Raw genomic sequence first — 18,149 nt, forward strand, 5'->3', positions numbered from 1 at the left:
TCCACACAAAGCTATTTACCACAGCAAAAGAAGTAGAAATTTGATTAAGTAAATATGATGCACCCAGATAATACAATAGTGTGCAGCCACTACAAAACACAGGCTTGAAGAATATTTAATGAGATGAGAAATGTTCTTGCTATAAGTTTTGTTTATAAAAAAAAAAAGGCAATAAGATATAAAATGTACAGTCAGACCTGTTTTATGTTCACACTAGTTATATCTGTGTGGTGGAATAAACAAAGGGTTAATTTGGGGGAGAAGAAGTAGATGTAGAAGAAGGGAAGAAGGAAGAAGTAGAAGAAGGAAAATCTAAAAGAATCTCAGACCACAAGCTAACACTGGCCAGACATGTTTGCTAACATCAAGAAGACCCGACAAGATGTCCAGACCTCAAGGCTCTCCCTCTGTCGTCTCCAAACAACAAACCGCTGGATGAGCAAGGAAGCAGGCGTCTCAACACGCAGACCCTACAAAATTACAGTGAGCCATGGACAGGATACTCAGCTAGGTGTACAGAGCTGTAGCGTGCCTGCCCTGTCCCAAGGAGGGTAAGGGAAGGGAGGGACCCTCTTGTTGCTGAGCTCTCCTGACCCCACGTTCCTGTTCCTCTTAGAAACTTCTAGTCTCTCAGTATAAACCCCAGAATCCTGAAAATCTTTCCTAAAAGGGGCCCTCAGTCTTGGGGCACAGGCTACTCCTCTCTCTCACTTCTTCCTGAGGGGTTCCTTGGGGCTAGCCACCAGCTTACCTGAACAAAGACGGGGAACACCAGGACCTTGGGGGCCAGGGTGACGTAGGTGCCGTAGCTTGAGTGCGAGGTGCGTGGCCTCATGACTGTGCAATTCTGGTAGTTCCCATGGCTCTTCATGGTCTGCACTGTCTTCATCAGTCGAGACTTCTTTCCCAGGCCTGTGTGAGACTTCCCTTTACTGGGACTCTCTGATTCTGCAGAACAGAGATGGGGGACTCTAAGGCATTTCCATCAGCCCTGTCTATGGAAACAGGGAGCAGAGACTCATTCAATCAATAACCATTTTCTAGTATCTACTACTCCTGGTGTGGCGTTGTAGGATAAGCACTGGACTATGAACCACAGGGTCAGTGGAACAAGTCCACCAGCTACTCCTTGAAAGCACTAAACAGGGTCAATATGAGTTGGAACTGACTCAACAGAACTTAACAACAGCTATGTGCCGGGTCTTGTGCAATGGGTCTTGAGACTCCAGGAATCCACTCACACTTTAGTAAGAGAAGTTGACAAGTAAACAAAGTCACTCTAGGACTAGGACAGAGCTGAAACCCACCAAGTATTAACGCAACAGTGCCTATGAGGTGATTCAGGACCTTAATCAGACCTATCAAATTGACCTCAAACTTGACTTTTAAAACTCAGGAAAAATCAGAAAACTGGCCCGACAGTCCCACGTGGACAGTGGAGCAGAGGCAACAAGTACCCCATGCGTCAAGGCATGTGTTTTCCCCCTTGTCAGCATCCCCACCGCCCCCAGCCATGGACAAAGGGGTTGGAGATCCACCTTCTGCTACACTAACAGAAGCGGTGGACTTTCCCAGGACAGATCAGTGTCTGACCTGAGCAGCCTGGCTCCCTAGGTCAGTAGAATAAGGAACACTTACTGCTCCAGAGCCTGGTGAAGAACTGGGCTCAAGTGCTCCTCCCCACTCACTAGCTTAGTGAGTCACGCCACCCCTCACTCAAGAGTCTTGGTTCCCTCAAGTTTAATAATAGCATCAAGCTTACTGGGTTGCTTGAGATTAAATGAGCTGCTCTGTGTGAAGCCCTTAGAATAGGACTTGTTGATGTTGCTTGCTGTCAAGTTGATGCCAACTTATGGTGACAGCATGTGTTGCAGAGTAGGACAGCTCTACAGGGGGTTCAAGTCTCTGGGCTTCTAGAAAGTAGGTCACCACGCCTGTCTTCAGAGAGACCAATGGGTGGGCTTGAACTGCCAACCTTCTGACTAATAGTCAAGTACTGAACCATCTGTGCCACCAGGGAATCCATGAACAGGGTCTGGGGCCTAGTAAGTATGAAATGAAAGTTAGCTGCCAAATTACTGCTGTTCTTGTTTCAGTGATTCCTCCACTTGGAAAAGTGAGTTAATTCGGTGCTCCAATGGACTCTGGTAATCCTAGGCTTCACCCTATTCAGGAGGTACTCTTGGATAGGCTACCAACTCAAAAGTGGTATTTAAAACACCATTCCCAGGGAGGAAAGAGAAGAGAGGGAAACTGGGCTGCCCCCAGGAAAGAGAAGACTTCTATTAGACTGGCAAGAGAATTGGCTTTAAGGGAACAGTGCTGTGCCCCCTCATGTCATCGGGGGTGGCACACAAGTCTTCCCACTTCCCACCGAACAGAAAGGAGAACAAAATACAGGGCAGTTAAAATGTCAGGGGTTCTTGGAGGCAGCAGAACTCCAGGGCAGTTGGGCTCCACACATACCTGGGTCCCTCCCAGGGATTCCTGCTGCCAGTTGGGCAGCTGGCCAGGTCCTCCCTGGCCTCCATGTCCCAGGGCCCCTGCCTGCTTCCGCCACCCCTAGCCCTAGCAGCTGGGAGGCTGCTTCAGCTGAACAGGTGGCCTGACCCCCAGACACATCTCGGGGAAGCTCCCCACCAACGCCAGGCTTCTGCTGCAGAGGCAAAGCCCTGCTCAGAAGGTTTCACATTCGCCTCCTCAGCCCACCCCATACTCCTTCTCACCAAGCAAAGTGAGAAAAACAAGTTGACTCCCCCACATACCCAAGTGACCACCCAGTTGTGTCTTGGGGCAGCACTCAAACCATAATGACTTAAACCACTTCCTGTCTCTTCAGTGAGTTGCTTAAAGAGGAGCAGAAGTATGAGCCCAGGACGGGGCAGGAGGGAGCAGGTAGGTACAGGGAAGGAGCTACGCAGCTCCGTGTCTGATCTGACTCTGAATACCAGTTCCAAAGGGGTCTGTGCTGCCCTGACCCCAGCCCTTGCCACTTGGCTGAAAGGCCCAGCCAGGGTCTCAAGATCTGCACTGGATTGGAGCAGAACAAGGGACCCAAACGTGAGCAATAACTTCCCCAAGACCTGTTGTACATTCTTGCCCAGATTCTCCCCCGATCTGAGCCAGAATTCTCTCCACTGCCCAGTGCCAGTGATACAGAGAGCTGCCCTGTCTGTTCCAACACCAGTGAAGGCTCACACGTGGAAGGGGAAGGGTTTTGTGAATTGTTTCACACTGTGAGTACACAAGGTGTTATTATAATCTCCAGCCACTGGAAAATCCACCATCATCAGGGCTGGGGGCCAGACAGGCAGGGCTACCGGGCCTCAAACCCTACTATGAAGGGGGCAACAGCGTCAGCACTAGACAAGCCTAGTGAGGAAAAGGCAAAACCACACAGGACTCACGAGCAAAGGAAGTGAGGAAAAGTAGACCAGAATTAAAGAGGCACTGTTTGACATCCCAGTTAATTGGCCTAATAACATGTCTAGTGCTTCTGTTCTACCTCGTAGTTCATTGTATAGTGCCTGGGACTTTAAAAGCTTGCAAGCAGCCATCCAAGGCACAATGATTGGTCTCTTATTCACTTGTAGCATCAGAGGAAGAAGGAGAGTCAGGAATAGTAGAAAGTTATGGAATGTGGGGCTAATTGTCTCCATGAACAAGTGCCTCCTTTGCCATGAGACCAGAAGAACTGAATTGTGCCTGGCTACCATGTGGTGCTCTGGTAGCGTAGTGGTTATGAATCGGGCTGCGAACCTTAATGTCAGCAGTTCGAAACTACCAGCTGATCCGAGGGAGAAAGATGAGGCTTTCTGCTCCAGTAAAGATTTACAGCCTTGGAAACTCTGTACAGGGTCGCTATGGGTCGGAACAAACTCGACGGCACATAACAACAACAACAACCATGTGGCACTGTGGGCTAATGCATCAGACTGCAAAACTGTTTGAACTGCCAGGTTGGTGGTTCAAGTTCACCAGCTGCTCCTTGGAAACCCTATACAGGGTCGCTATGGGCCAGAATCAACTCGACGGCACTTAACAACAACAATAGCCATTACTGAATATTTTGATAAAAGATACTATTGAAGAATTCTGATCAAAACGGGGGAGGGGGGGGAGGGGGAATGCAGAACAGAACTTTAAAATCTCAGGGACTCCAGCTTGTCTAGAACCAAGGAAGCTGGATGAACCCAAGAAACTATTGCCTTGAGAAGATTTTTAAACCTTAAGCCAAACTAAACTATAGCTTCACAAGTAAAAAATGTCTAGCTTGAGCATTATGTTCTTTTAAGACTTACCGATCTATACAAGATCATGTTGCCAACAGCAACTTGACAGATTAGATAGGACCCTTAGGGGGCAGTGAGTCGACGTAAATGAGGGAGGAAGAACTCAGAAAAGGAGGCTGAGAAGATTTGCACAACTCAAAGGATCCGATCAGTGTCATGAAGCAGCCCATGTAGCACAGCTCAACTGCTGTATATTTTATTGTGTCTATCTCAACAACAACAAGAAAACAAAATTCAACTGAAAAGAGGTAGTGTTTAGAGATGCCAACATTGGAGCCCCGTGCCCCTTAGTTGAGTAAAAAAATCCCTTTCTTCCCTTCTCTGTTCAGATGCCCAGGGCTGGCATAGCATCTTAGACGTTGTTGTTATGTGCTGTCGAGTCGATTCTGACTCATAGCTGCCCTATATACGGCTTCCAAGGAGTAGCTAGTGAGTTGAACCGCTGACCCTTTAGTTAGCAGTCCAGTGCTTATCCTACAGCACACAGAATCATAAATAAACCACCTGCCAACTACCACAGCCTTCAGGTCAGAAGGTCTGCTTACCCCCAGTAAATAAATAAGGTCTGGAGTGGCTGGGTGACTTGTCATGGTCATTTGGGCAGTAAAGAGTACAAGGGATATTAACCCAACTTACATGAGAGTCATGCCTTATGGCCCCAACTCCACACACCCTGGACAAAATGTAGTGGCGGAGCATGTCTCTCCAAAACTGATTTTTGAAGTATCTCTTTCTAAAACAGTACAGGCTACAACTCCATTACTAAGCTCTGTGAAGGCAAACTCATTTCTTTCTCACCTATGAGTCGGAACTGACTCAATGACATTCAACAGCAACAACCCCTGGCTACCTCTCATCCAAACCTCCATATCACTTGTTTTTCCACAACACCTGCTTCATTGACCAAACACAGTAATTACACGGCTTTACTCATGACTTCCGAAGCGAGCCCTGGCAGGCATTCCACCCTGGCAGTGGTGAATCTGAGGTCGGGCTGCCTTTACAGGGCAGGGGACAATGCTGAGGGCACTAGCAACCGGGGGTACATGCCAACTACCAGCAGGCAGGTGGCCTCAGGCTCCGGAAGGGCACCAGACCCTATTCAATACATGAGGACTCAACCCTCCCTCCTGAAAGGAAGCCAGGCGGTCCAATCAAGGGAGGAGGGCTGAGATGCAGGCAAGCCCTGGTGGCAGCTTTAACCTCTGGAGAAACTCCAGTGTGTCTAAGGGACGTCTGGACTCCTAAATCATATTCCTTCTCTGGACCCATAAGCTTGGCATACTTGTGATGTCCTTAGATACCAAAGTGATTATTATTATGAAGAACAAACAGGGTAGAGTCGAGATCTTAATATAATCCATTCAGAAAGTTACCACTGTTAACTAAAAACATCATGATTGTCCTACTTGTCCCTTTCCCCACAGCTTAGAATAAATACTGTGCCCTTCTTGTGTCGCTGAGTGCTGTATCCTCGGAGGGAAATCAGGGCATGTTGGGGGAACACCAGGGAGGTCAAGACGGACTCTACCCCAGAATACCAAGCCTGTGTTCACTCACAGCCATGGAGGCAACCACAGTGACTCTCCTTCAGTCAGTCAGTCAACCAAACGTTCTGTTGTATCTACAGTCTGCCCTGCAGGTCTTGATCTGCCCTTAATGAAGTGGTATCTCCACTCTAACCTAATGTGCTGGCTAAAACATTAAAAAAAAAAAACTCATTGCTTAATGATTCTCAGATTTCTCTCCAGAAGGAATGGAGACTTATCTCCAAGAGATCAGGCCCAACTGGACCAAGGCCTCCAATTAGAAAAGAAGAGTGTGCCTTCCATCATAACCCTGAACCTGGTGGAGCCCTTTTTATCCAGAACCACACAGGCAGGCTTCCAGGTACTGGCTATAAACAAGCATCATCTTGACACTACAGATGGAGGGAGACAGCAAGGAAGTAAGTCAGCAAGTGGCGGGGACAAGGCCATAGACGGAGGTCAAAGGACTTTCTGAAAGCACCAGAGGAAGGGCTCATGCACACCTGGCAAGGCTGCTTCCACCTTCCAGATACCAGCTCGACTGCTGAGTCAGAGGTCTTCAACAGGCACATAAATGGCCTAAAAGAACGGCCACCAACATCAGCATCATAAATTATCTCTCAGGTTTCCTGGAAGAAGGAATTGTTTTTGAGCCCAACTTCTACCCTTGGCTGGGATTTGACGAGTTAAGGAGATGAATCAGTTCAAACATTAGAGACATCTCTGCACTTCAAAGACAAGCACACTCAGTGAAGCATCTCACAATAGACAGGCTACTGCACTCAACCATTATCTAATCTGATCCGCCCAACAACTCTCTAAGGCAGGAATTTCCAACTCCTTTTTGCAAGAAACTGAAGTTCAAAGGTTCTTCTTGTTGTTGCTAAGTGCCGTCGAGTTGGTTCTGACCCATAGCGACCCTGTATAGGGTTTCCGAGGAGCAGCTGGTGAGCTGGAACCGCCAACTTGCAGTTCAAACAGCTTTGCAGTCTGGCGCATTAACCCACAGCGCCACACAGAGGTTCAAAGGTATACAGCTAGAATTCAAACTTGAGACTTTCCAGCTCCAAATTGCTCTGCCTCTCTTCTGGACAGGCCAGACCACATTCCCAATAGCATGGAACACATATTGGTTGGTCAGTAAAACTGACTGAATCTCAGTGGAATGAATGCGTCTTGAACTGTTAAGACTGCTCCTGGAAGATTCCCTTTCTTCCCTCTTCCATGGGGAAAATAAAGGCACCGGTTCAATGACGGAGAAAAGGCACCAAGAGGCAGAGAGTCTGTGTTGATTATGCTGCAAGATCTTGACTCTGTTAGACAGGACTCTGAAATCAGATGAGGAGGCTGGGCCGAGTGCCCAGCTGGTCTTGCCATTCACCAGGGACTTGGAGCACACACAGAAGAGCAGAGACTCACCTTCAGGAATGGTGTCCTCCTGGAATACGGGCCTCAGCAGCTGCAATGGAAAGACAGAAAAACCACTTCAGCCCCAGAATTGGGGCAAGACACCAAACAGGCTTCTGGACAGACCCCAGGCCTGGAAAAGCCCAGGGACTAGATAGAGCGCAGAGCCATTGAGGCCATGAGGAAACCGCAAACCCGCTGAGGAAAGAAGCTTGGAAAGAACACAGAATCCCAGGATGTTGGGCTTGAATGAGGCTTGAGTTGTCCTCAAGTCTAATTCTTTGGTCAGTTCTCCAACATCCTTTACAGCAGCTGTTCCAAAGTGCAGTCCATGGAACACTGGTACTGTGGGATAATACTATATTATATCATGCCATAAAGGATGCCACCGTCCGCTACGTTTGAGAAATTCTGGATCCTTTTTGACTGAGGATCCCCTCAGCCTTGAACAGACCAATGTGCACCACGAATCTCCCAGAGGAGGAAAAGAATATGGAACATTTCTCAATTCTATTTTGACCTCAGGGAACTCATGTTTTGGGGAACATATGGCATCATTCCTATATGCCATCCTCCAGTGTCTGCTTTCATATCTCCTGTGACAGGGAGCTTCCAAGACAGCCCATTCCACCACAGACAAGCAGGCTTATTGAAATCTCTGTTGATGTGGCATCTTCCACCCTGTGACACCCCCAGTGACCCTGGATCTGTGCCTTGAGGTCACATTGTCCTCTCTACCTAGGGCAGTCCTGGATTTCCTCACTCTCTGGCTTAACACCCCCACCCCTTGGCAGGCTCCTCTCAACACAATTTTGAGTCTTCAAATCTTCCTGGGCTTGCACCGGAACCCAATATCCCTTATCTTCCCCAAACCAGCTGTCCGTACCTGGCTCCCAGGGTTCAGCGGAGCCAGGATGATGTAGTTGGGGTCCGTGGGGGCAGTGGCACGGGACAGCGCAGGCATGGTATGCTGGCCCCCATGCTTGGCCACCTCGGTGTAGCGTTCCCAGCCACCAAGCAGCAGCCCGTCTGAGCTATCACACACCAAGTGGCAGCTGTGGCGTTGCTCAGGCCGGACCTGGGCCCCATGGGTGCAGTTCTTCTCCCGCTTGTTGGGGGGTGACTGAAGGTCATGTGTTGACTTGCAGGAGGCCCTCCGTAGCACCCCGCCATCCGGCCCTGGCTTGACCTGAGGGACCATGCGCCACACAAGTAGGATGATCTCACTAGGGCAGCTCCTGGAGGTGGGGGGAGGGCACAGAGAAAAGGTGAGCCAGGGTGGGGGGCCTGCAGAAGCAAGGGAAAAGAGTAGGAGAGAAAGAAGCAAAGGGAAAGATCCAGTCGATGTCAGGACGGGAAGGGAGGTAAAAGTCATATAAAGCAGAGAAAGCAAAATGGGCCTCTTAGGTCAACTCGAATCGATTGGTACTGATTGAGGAGGGCCTTGAGGTCAAACCCAGGATGAGACACCAGGAAAGACTGCCATACTCAACTAATGATGTCTGCCTTGGGCAGAAGATTAACTAGGGGCAGGCAAGCAACCCCTCACCTAGTCATTCTAGAGACCAACTCCTGGTGTGGCCTGCAGGATAATACAATGGACTGCAAGGTCAGTTGGAACCAAAAGGTCGGCAGCTCAATTCCACCTGCTGCTTCTCGGAAACCCTATCCAGGGTCACTATGAGTAGGAATTGATTTAACGGCATACAACCACACCAACAGCAGGGCTTCCCTCCCCCTCCCCCTCACATGCACACACACAGATTCTATTGCTTTGGAGTCCATTGTGACTGGTGGTGACCCCACTTGCTACAGAGTAGAACTGCTCCATGGGGTTTTCTTGGCTGTAACCTCTATGGATGCAGAGCACCAAGCTTTTCCTCCTCAGTGACACTGGGTGGGTTTGAACCACCAACTTTGAGTTTATGGGACAAGGCTAAACCACTTGCACCACTCAGGGACCTCAGGGGATCAAAATTTAAGGAACTCAAACAGTAAATTTAAAAAAACAGGACAAAACAAAAGCCCTACTTAATGTTTAAAGTGCGCTACTTAAACACTTGCAGCAACTACACATCCTCCAACCTAGCTCTTTGTTGTTGTTGTTGTTGTTAAGTGCCGTGGAGTTGGTTCCTACTCATAGCAACCCTGTATAGGGCTTCTGAGGCTGTAATTCTTTACAGGAACAGAAAGCCTCATCTTTCTCCCACAGAATGGACGGTAGTTTTGAACTGCTGACCTTGACATTAGCAGCCTGACTTGTAACCACTACGCTACCATATTCACGGAGCCGTGTCATGGACCACAGAATCTATTTGAGAACTTCTCCATTTGCTCTGGGGGCCCCAATGGCTGAAAGTCTGAACAGTCCACTTTCAGGCAAAGAAGTTGATTCAAAGTGAATGACCCCCAGTTGGGCAAAGAAGGGAAAGGCAAGAGCAGGGTAGGGTGGTGCGTCCGGGGCTGGGTGGGAGGGTGTGCCATCAGCGTGAGGCCCGAGACTGCCCGCCAGCCCTGGTACCTGATCTCGTGCGCCAGCTCCACACATTTCCAGTGCTCCACGGGTCTCTGGTTCAGTTGTAGCACCGTGTCCAGCTGCTGCAAACCTGCCCTCTCCGCCGGGCCCCCTGCCCCAACAAAGAAAAGCCACTCAGGGGTCCTAAAAGCTCAAGTTCCCTGAAGGACTTGAACCCTTTGCCTCCATGGTGACCGGGGGCAAGGGCTATCCCTCTCATTTCTTCATCTGTGACAGACTGAACTGGTGGCCTATTGGGCCTTTGCCTTCACCTCCCTGCCAAAGCTAGCTCACCTCTCTGCTGCCCACCCTGCATGTGAACCCCTTCCCTCTCAACCGAGGGGCTCCCTCTACCACCAATGGTCCTTCCTTGTCCCCAGGCTTCCATACTTGATTCATGCCCAGTCCCAGGGGACACCCAGATCACCGAGCCCTGGCTTCTCTCTAAAGGGGATCACTCTCTGATTAAGTAGTGGGTGGTTATTTTAAGTGCTAATCCGGCTTGGAATAGAATAAAATACCAATTCTGAACAGAGGTCATAAAATCCTCTCCTTTTTCAATGCCATCATTGCTAAAAATATAAGCTTAGTTCCTATTCAAAATTACTGGGAGCCAAAATATAAAAACCTATTTTCATTTTGGTTTAAAAAAAAGAGTGAGTATATTTTCATAAACCTCAGTTTCATCTGTGATCATTTAAAAATACTGTTCTTCTCATCTTGGACAACCAGCACACTGTTCCAGTGTGGGGCTCCCTGTTCAGTTTCAACCTTTGTTTGCAAAGCCCAGGTGTGTGGCTGGACACGGTCCAAGTGACTCACTTACCAGAATCCACTGCTTGGACACGGACGGGAGAGTCGCAGCAGATGGTGAAGCCAAAGCCGTCCTTCCCCCTTGGGATGGTGATCTAGGACATAGCCCTACCCAGTTACTCCCAGAAGCCATGAGGCCCCATCCCAGAGCCACCCTCCTCTCCTTTCCAAGGGTCTAGAACCAAGGAGTAGGCCAGTGGGCCTTTCACTGTCAGTACCTCAGCCCAGGCATCTTGAGTACTGGGTCAAGCTCAAAGGCCGAGAGTTCAGGAGGCAAGCCCAGACCGCTGAGGGGAAGGCCTGGGACTGAACTCTGGGAGCATAAATCTTACCATCCTCAGTCCCAGCACACATGCAGCCCACTGCAAGTACACATCTCCACCTCACCTATGACCTACTGCCTGTCCACATCCCTACTTCCCTTTCAGAGGTTCAGGGAGCATCAGCTGACCTTGTGCTTGAAGGAGGGGGCCCAGAGACAGAACAGAGCTGGTCGCTCCCCTCTCAGAGCACATGGGGGTGAAGACAGAGACACACACATTCACAATCTCGGGCCAAGGTCAGGGGAAGAGTGCTGGGTTTTCCAAGCTGTCCATCTCCAGAATCACAGGTATTCAGTGAAGGCTTTCAAAGCTCCCTGGTGAGGGACCCCCTGAACTTGAACTGCCCACTGACCTCACTGCCCATTCAAGTGTAGAGCAGGTCCCCAGTCCCTACTTTCAGAAGTCCCATGAAAGGATCCTGTCACCTAGATGTTCTTTACAGTGTCACACACACTTAACAAGTCCTACCACACAGCAGGCTTTGCTGAGGTACAGAGTCTGAGGTCTCCATCTCTGCCTCCCAGAGGGGCAAGACAGTGTAAGCACTAGAGTAAATGGTGAGGGCTGGGTTGAGATTATAGAGACAAGAGCGCTTTGACTTTAGATTTTATAGAAGAATCTTGATCAAAGTGAGGGGAGGGGGGGGACTTCAAATTAGAATGGAATCCAGAATCTCTGGAGTCATTGAGGCTGAAAGAACCCCCAAAACTATTGCCCTGAGAAAATCTTCAAACTTTAAAACCAAAAAAAATCCCCTGCAGTCATCTTTAAGCCAAACAGTTGATGTTGCTGCTGTTTAAGTGCCATGGAGTTGGTTCCAATCCATAGTAGGGTTTCTGAGGAGTGCCTGGTGAGCTAGAACCGCTGACCTTGCAGTCCAAACCAGACTTGCAGTCCAGCACATCAACCCACAGCACCACACCAGGACCAGTTTAGCTTAACTAGTGTCTGCCTCGAACACTGTGTTCTTTTCAAGGATTACCTACATGAGCTCCAACTGACAACAGCAACTCAAAAGATCTGATGAGAAACTCAGGGGTCAGTGAGCTTGCGCCAACGATGGTTAAACAATTAAGGTAAGGCTGTGTGGAGCTGTGGGTTAATGTGCCAGACTGCAAAGCCATTTGAACTGCAAGGTCAGCGATTCGAGCTCACTAGCTGCTCCTTGGAAATCCTATACAGGGTCATTATGGGTTGGAACCGACTCAAAGATACTTCACAACAACAACAATCAAAAGTCAGAAAGGTAATACAACTTGAAGAATGCAACCAGAGCCACTGAACTATAGAGGTAGAAATTGAACCGATGTATGTGCAGCTATGCATGTCTTCATGGGAATGAAGTAAGTTTGGTAAAGTGCTTAAACTGACGACTCCATGCTTGAAGCACAGTAGGGACTCAGGAAGGCTAAGTAAGTGAGGAGAACCAGCATGGTCCCACCAGCAGAAGGTACAGTGAGATTTGCTGGCTCAGGTCAGTTGTCCTCTATTAGGTTTTGGGTGGAGTGCAATTCAATGTCACTCAGAACATTTGAATGAGAGCTACAGAGCTAAGAGCAGGAAAAGTCAGAAAAAGAATTTAGTGGGTTTCCTAGAGACCCCTTAGAAGAAGTGGGACTTGAAGAGGCCTGATGATGTGTTGGGGAGGGAATCCCAGGCAGGCTGAGGAAGAAGCCAGCTCAGAAGTCCTGTCAGGAGACTTCCATCTCCTCCCTTAAAGGTGATCCCTTCAAGGCGGGGTGTCCAGGATTCACCTGTAGGCTGCCCGAAAGTCAGGCATGAGGAAGGGAAGGGGGCCCAGGGTGGCCAAGGCTTTGGAAGCTCCGGGGCCCCTGAGGCTATGCTTCCCACCAGTCCTGGGCCTGGATTCAAAGCAAGTTTGTAAAACAGGAAATCTGACAGACATGGGGAAGGGGGAGGGGGCAGGAAAATACCCTGTTCCCATAAGAATTCTGGGAAAGCATGCAGCTAAGACAGGAAGAGAAAAAAAATGGAAAGAAAGAAAGAAAAACAAACCTTGGCGTGAGTGCGGAAGCTGCAGCAAAGAAGCCCCCTCTGTCCAGCCCAGCCTGAGGCAGAGCGGGGCATGGCAGGAGCCTGGTCCACTCTAGGACCAACCGCAACCTTCTGTGGGGCCTCACAACGTACCCCTCAACCCAAGTAGAAGCCGGGATTCCCAAGCTTTTCCAGCAGCCACCCCCATCCCCAATCCGAACTCACCAAAGGTCCCCAGCCCTTCCTGCTTGGGGTGTTGGCTCGGAAAACCGATCCCAATACCCCTGGTCCCAGAATTGAGTCTGGAGAGAAGGAGTCTAGCTTCCTCTTCCACACCCTGACCACCCCATCTAAGCGGGACTGCAGAAGATGGCTGTCTAACCCAGGTGGAGGGTGGTAGGAGGGAAAGGGAAGGGTGTGAGAGAGCAAGTTCATCTCCTGACTCTGTGTAGGGGAGTACAACTCCGTGAAGGGAGCAAAATTGTGAGCAACGATCACATGAAGAGGATACCGTCCCAAATTCCTGACCATCACTTCAGCCCTGAGAGGAATGAGGGACTAGTTTTAGTATGTCTACTTTACAGAAAAAGAAACTGAGGCCTGAAGTAAGAAAGTGACAGCTCCCAGGTCTCAGTCCTCTGGTTCAGGTGAGGGGCACAGCCCTATGCCAAGTCGGGACCTCGTGGCTCCTGACATAGGCTGCCCTTCCTGGGGGTGGTTCTTGCTCTATCCTGTCCAGAGCAGGAACTCTGCTCCCAGCTGTCACTGTGCCCATACATCATGTCTGCTCCCTGCCCCAACCCCTGATCCTGTCATGCCTAGACTTCAATCCCAACGGTCACCATCTCTTGGCCCCTTCCTAAATGTACACAACAGGCACTGTGGCAGGCCCTTCACACACATCAGTTCATTTACTCTTATGGCATCATTGTTGTTGTTGTTAAGTGCCATCAAGTCCATTTCGACTCATAGCGACCCCGTATAGAATTTCCGAGGAGCACCTGGTGAGTTTGAACTGTCGGCTTTGAGGTTCAAACCAACTTTGCAGTCCCGTGCTTATCCTACAGCGCTACACTAGAACATGCATCATTACTGAGTACTATTCTCCTTATTTTACTGACACAGAAATTGAGGCTCAGAGAGGTACAGTGACTTGTTCAAGAGTCACAGCTAAGGAAGGGCAGAGCTGGACTTGAACCGAGGTCTGACAAGATGGATCTCTCCACACTACGCTGAGTTCCAATCCAGCATCCAGCTTGAGCTCTGGGCCCCAGATCCCTGGGTCCAGCCCCACTCTGATGTCCAGCCATGCCTTGGTCTTCTGGCTCAGAGTCCTGAGGTGACCGAGGACTTCCAGACTTCTCCTCCAGTGTTCTCTCTGACTCACCGCTCTGCCCAATTGTTGCTGTCCCTGTGGCCATTGTGGCCTGGAGGGTGGGAAGCACAGAGTGGGAGAATGCAGAGCAGGACATGAGAGCTGGAGGGAGAACACTGGGTCCCACAGTAGATGGATGTCAGGTGCAGAAGGCCCCTCTGGGCATCTCTTTTTTAAACTTAGCACTTAGAACCAATTCTGAGATCCTTTCTGACTTGGCGGTGGGGGTGGTGTGCCATGGAGTCAGTTCCAACTCAGAGTGACCCAGCATAGGGTTTCTGAGGCTGTAAATCTTTATGGGAGCAGAAAGCCTCATCTTTCTACTGTAGAACTGCTGGTGGTTTCCAACTGCTGACCGTGCGATTACCAGTGGGATTTGTAACCACTATACTACCAGAGTTCCTTCCTTTCCAAATTGGACATTCCCAAAATCTGGACATGACCTTGTCCTCACCCTCTTTGGCCCCATAAGCAAAAAATGGTTCCAGAAGGGGCTTGGGGCTAACTGGGTCACCATCCCACATTCCAAGTCTGGAGACGGAGAGGCCAAGCCTTCTCAGGGAAGTTGGGATCCAAAGCCACATGATTCCTGAGCCACATCAAGGCACCCAGGCTATGGAGAAAAATCATATATGTACACATCACATATACAGAGAACCATTGTATCTCACAAGCAAGCACCCACCAGCACATACAAAGACATTCACTTATCACACACACACAGCAAGAACTCAGAATGCAGGCAATGCCATCCCATCAGAACTAAGGAAGCAAGTTACTAAACATATCAAACTTCCTCCAGAAACACCAAGCTGCTCAGCAACCAAATGCATTTCGAACCTCAGACTAGGGATAGGGAGGTCTTTTTAAATCCACATCCCCCAGAGACAAAAATAAAGCAAGAAAACTTCACCCAGGACCCCACCCAATCAAGAGTTAGGACAACCCATACAAGAGGGTCTCGTCTGCAACTACAGAGGGGCAGTAGTACCGGTCTGGACCCAGGGACCAAAGTGACCCTAGAGGGACCTGGGGCAGGCAAGGATGACCTGCTCATGGAATCCCCACCCATGACTTCCAAAGAGTCAAGCACCTACCTGGCGATAGCGGCGCTCCGAGCACACCTTGCAGAGCCCATTGAAGCGGTTCATGGCTGCAGGTCCTGCCTCGGCTGCCGCCCCATGAAAACCCAGCTCTCCCCCAGCAGCGGGAGCCCGCACTGCGCCCCGTCAGCCTGGCATGACCGCCCTGAGAAGCCCGCCCCGCAGAAGAATGGCAGGAAATCACCTCTCACCTCCCCTAGCCCTGTCTGCACTGTGTGCCTCAGCACGATAAGCCTGGAGGCTTCCTGAAACCTCAGAATGACAAGGAAGAGGGAGAGTTTTATATTAAAATTCCTGTCAACTAGTTAGTATTCCCCAGGCCCTGTCGGGGAGAGGGCGCCTTTGTTCTGGCTGCATTCTCCGCCATGGGCCACTTTGTGATTCCAGCTTTCTCACAAACACCCCTCCCTGGATGAGAACCCAGGCAGAAAACACGACGGCTCTACAGCAAGGCCACCTCCCCCTGCCAGACCCAGGATCTCCAGTGGCAAATGTGGGGTGTTCACCCAGCCTAAAGAATCCACGGTACCTTGAGGGTTGCACCTACAGACATCCCATCTCAAGACAAGAAACACAAAACATTTGCAGACACAGTAGCTGTCTGCCCCAGAAGTGAATTAGAAGTCCGTTTCCTCCATATAACTGGCTGCTTTAAGTTTATGGTGGTATGAAGACCATAGTTTCAAATATAAAAAGGATTTCCAAATCATAAGATGGCCTGTTGTTGTTCTTGTGAAATGCTGTCAAGTCAGTTCCAACTCTTAGCGACCCTGTAGAGGGTTTCCAAGAAGCAGCTGGTGAGTTTGAAACCCTGACCTTGTGGTTCAGACCAACATTGTGGTCCAATGCTTTATGCTACAGAGCCACACCGAGAGTTCTCATTTTAAAGATGAAGAAACCCAGGCCTAAAAAGTTTACAGCAGCACACAGGACAGTGGCGTTGCTGGGACCGGAACCCAGGCCTTGTCTCCTGACCTACAGCTCCAGGTCTCTTCATGTAAAACTGCACACGGCGGGCCCTTTCGCTCCCTAGAGACCACCCACTCACTTTCTTGATGCCAGAAAGTGTTCCTTAGTCTATCCCCACTTTGAATGTGGGGTGAGCATGGGCAGGTCACCCCAGTTTCTGGATCTCCATGTTCCATGTCCCCATTTGCACAATGATAAGAGTTGAAAAGTGACCTATCTTCCAACTCCAGCCAAACCTCTGAAAATCACCCACAAATTGTGGAGCCTCTTGGTATCTCTAAGTGTGTAAAAGTAGGAAATCAAGTGCACCTCAGAACAATGTCCCAGGGTGCAGGGCCTGTGGGCAGAATCCCACAGAATCCAGTATGAAGCAGGACTTTCCGAAGGCAGCTAGAAATCTGCCTCTTTGGCTCCCATGCAACCCCCATAAACCACCAGGGAAACTCCCTGGTCACCGTCCTAGCTCTCTGCTCAACAAGAACAGAGAAAGAAAAAGCTGTCTCTGCAACAACACCCCAGAGGTCAGAGGAAAGTTTGTAACCTTCCACAGGGGTAACAAAACCACAGAACAGAACCGGCGAGTTTCTCAGAGACCATGCCATCCGGGGAGGTAGTCACTAGTCACATGTGCCAGAATAAATTTCAATGACATTAAATTCAATTAAAATTCACTTCCTCAGCCACACTTGCCGCATTTCAAGGGCTGGATAACCATGGTGGCTGGTGGCTGTCATATTGGACAGTGCAGCTCTAGACTATGAGCTTCATGAATGCTGGGACCTTGGACTTGTTCCCAGCTGCATCCCTGCACCTAGGACAGACCATATAGATATTCAGGAAATATTTAATGACTAGGTGAGTGAATGAATGAATAAATTGATAAATGAAAAGGAAAATTTTTGTGGATTGTAATAAACCTATATATATGTAAGATTGCAAGGTATTGCTAATTGAAATGATCAGTGTCATCACCTCTCCCCAGATTACACTCAGGAGGTAGCATGTTGTGATGCTGTTTCCACGTCTGCTGTCTGTGTGGCCGTGGAGAGTGACCTATTATAGGCCTCTGTACCCAGCATGACCCTCTCTTGGGTGAAATGGGGAAATAACCGTCACATGGGAGGTCACAGTGAGGACTGAGTAAGATACAACAGCACTCAGTAAAGAGTGGATACTCAGTCACTGTTATTGTTTATTAAGCGCCGTGGAGTCGGTTCTGACTCATGGTGACCCTATACAGGGTTACGGAGGAGTGGCTGGTGGATTTGAACTGCCAACCTTGTGGTTCAAACTGACCTTGCAGTCCAGTGCATTATCCTGCAGCACCACACCAGGACTCCACTCAGTCACTATTGTTGTTAAGTGGTGTGGGTTCTGACTCATAGAGACCCTGCTAGGGTTTCCAAGCAGCAGCTGGTGAGCTTTAACTGCCCACTTCCGCTGTTCAAACCAACCTTGCAGTCCAGTGCATTAACCCACAGCCCCACACCAGGACTCCCCAACTCAGTCACTAGAAGTTTGTATTTCTCACTTTTCATGGTTAGAGGAAGGAGCCCTGCTAGCGCAGTTAAGCACTGGGCTGCTAACCAAGAGGTGGACGGTTCGAACCCACCAGCCACTCCTCAGGAGAACTATGGAGCAGTCTGCTGCTATACAGACTTACCATCTCCCAAACCCTATGGAACATTGCTATGATCGCTCTGAGTCTGAATCAACTTGAGAAGAGTAGGGTGGGTAATTGTCAGAGAACACCCTCTGTGCTCTGCAAAGGGAACAGAATGAATTTCAGAGAAACTTCCCAAATTCCTATGCAGAAGTCCCTGCTGTT

The 18,149-nt window shown here is 49.5% G+C and overlaps 1 protein-coding gene across 3 annotated transcripts in view; it reads right to left on the minus strand.

The window, feature by feature from the left end:
- RGS3 (regulator of G-protein signaling 3) overlaps window positions 1-18,149 on the minus strand; it is a 168,929-nt gene that overhangs the window by 107,402 nt on the left and 43,378 nt on the right. For 2 of the 3 annotated variants that reach the window (XM_006865696.1, XM_006865695.1), the window contains exons 1-6: window positions 15,347-15,549; window positions 10,570-10,651; window positions 9,750-9,855; window positions 8,115-8,466; window positions 7,241-7,280; window positions 752-948 (exon numbers count right to left, since the gene is read on the minus strand). In XM_006865696.1, the coding sequence (XP_006865758.1) occupies window positions 752-948; window positions 7,241-7,280; window positions 8,115-8,466; window positions 9,750-9,855; window positions 10,570-10,651; window positions 15,347-15,400 (831 nt within the window). In that variant the 5' untranslated portion in view covers window positions 15,401-15,549. Of the gene's footprint in view, window positions 1-751; window positions 949-7,240; window positions 7,281-8,114; window positions 8,467-9,749; window positions 9,856-10,569; window positions 10,652-15,346; window positions 15,550-18,149 lie in introns of those variants that run through there. The other variant, XM_006865697.1, reaches the window with a different exon arrangement.

This window comes from Chrysochloris asiatica, unplaced genomic scaffold, assembly GCF_000296735.1.
Source record: "Chrysochloris asiatica unplaced genomic scaffold, ChrAsi1.0 scaffold00081, whole genome shotgun sequence".
In the NCBI taxonomy this organism is placed as follows: domain Eukaryota; kingdom Metazoa; phylum Chordata; class Mammalia; order Afrosoricida; family Chrysochloridae; genus Chrysochloris; species Chrysochloris asiatica.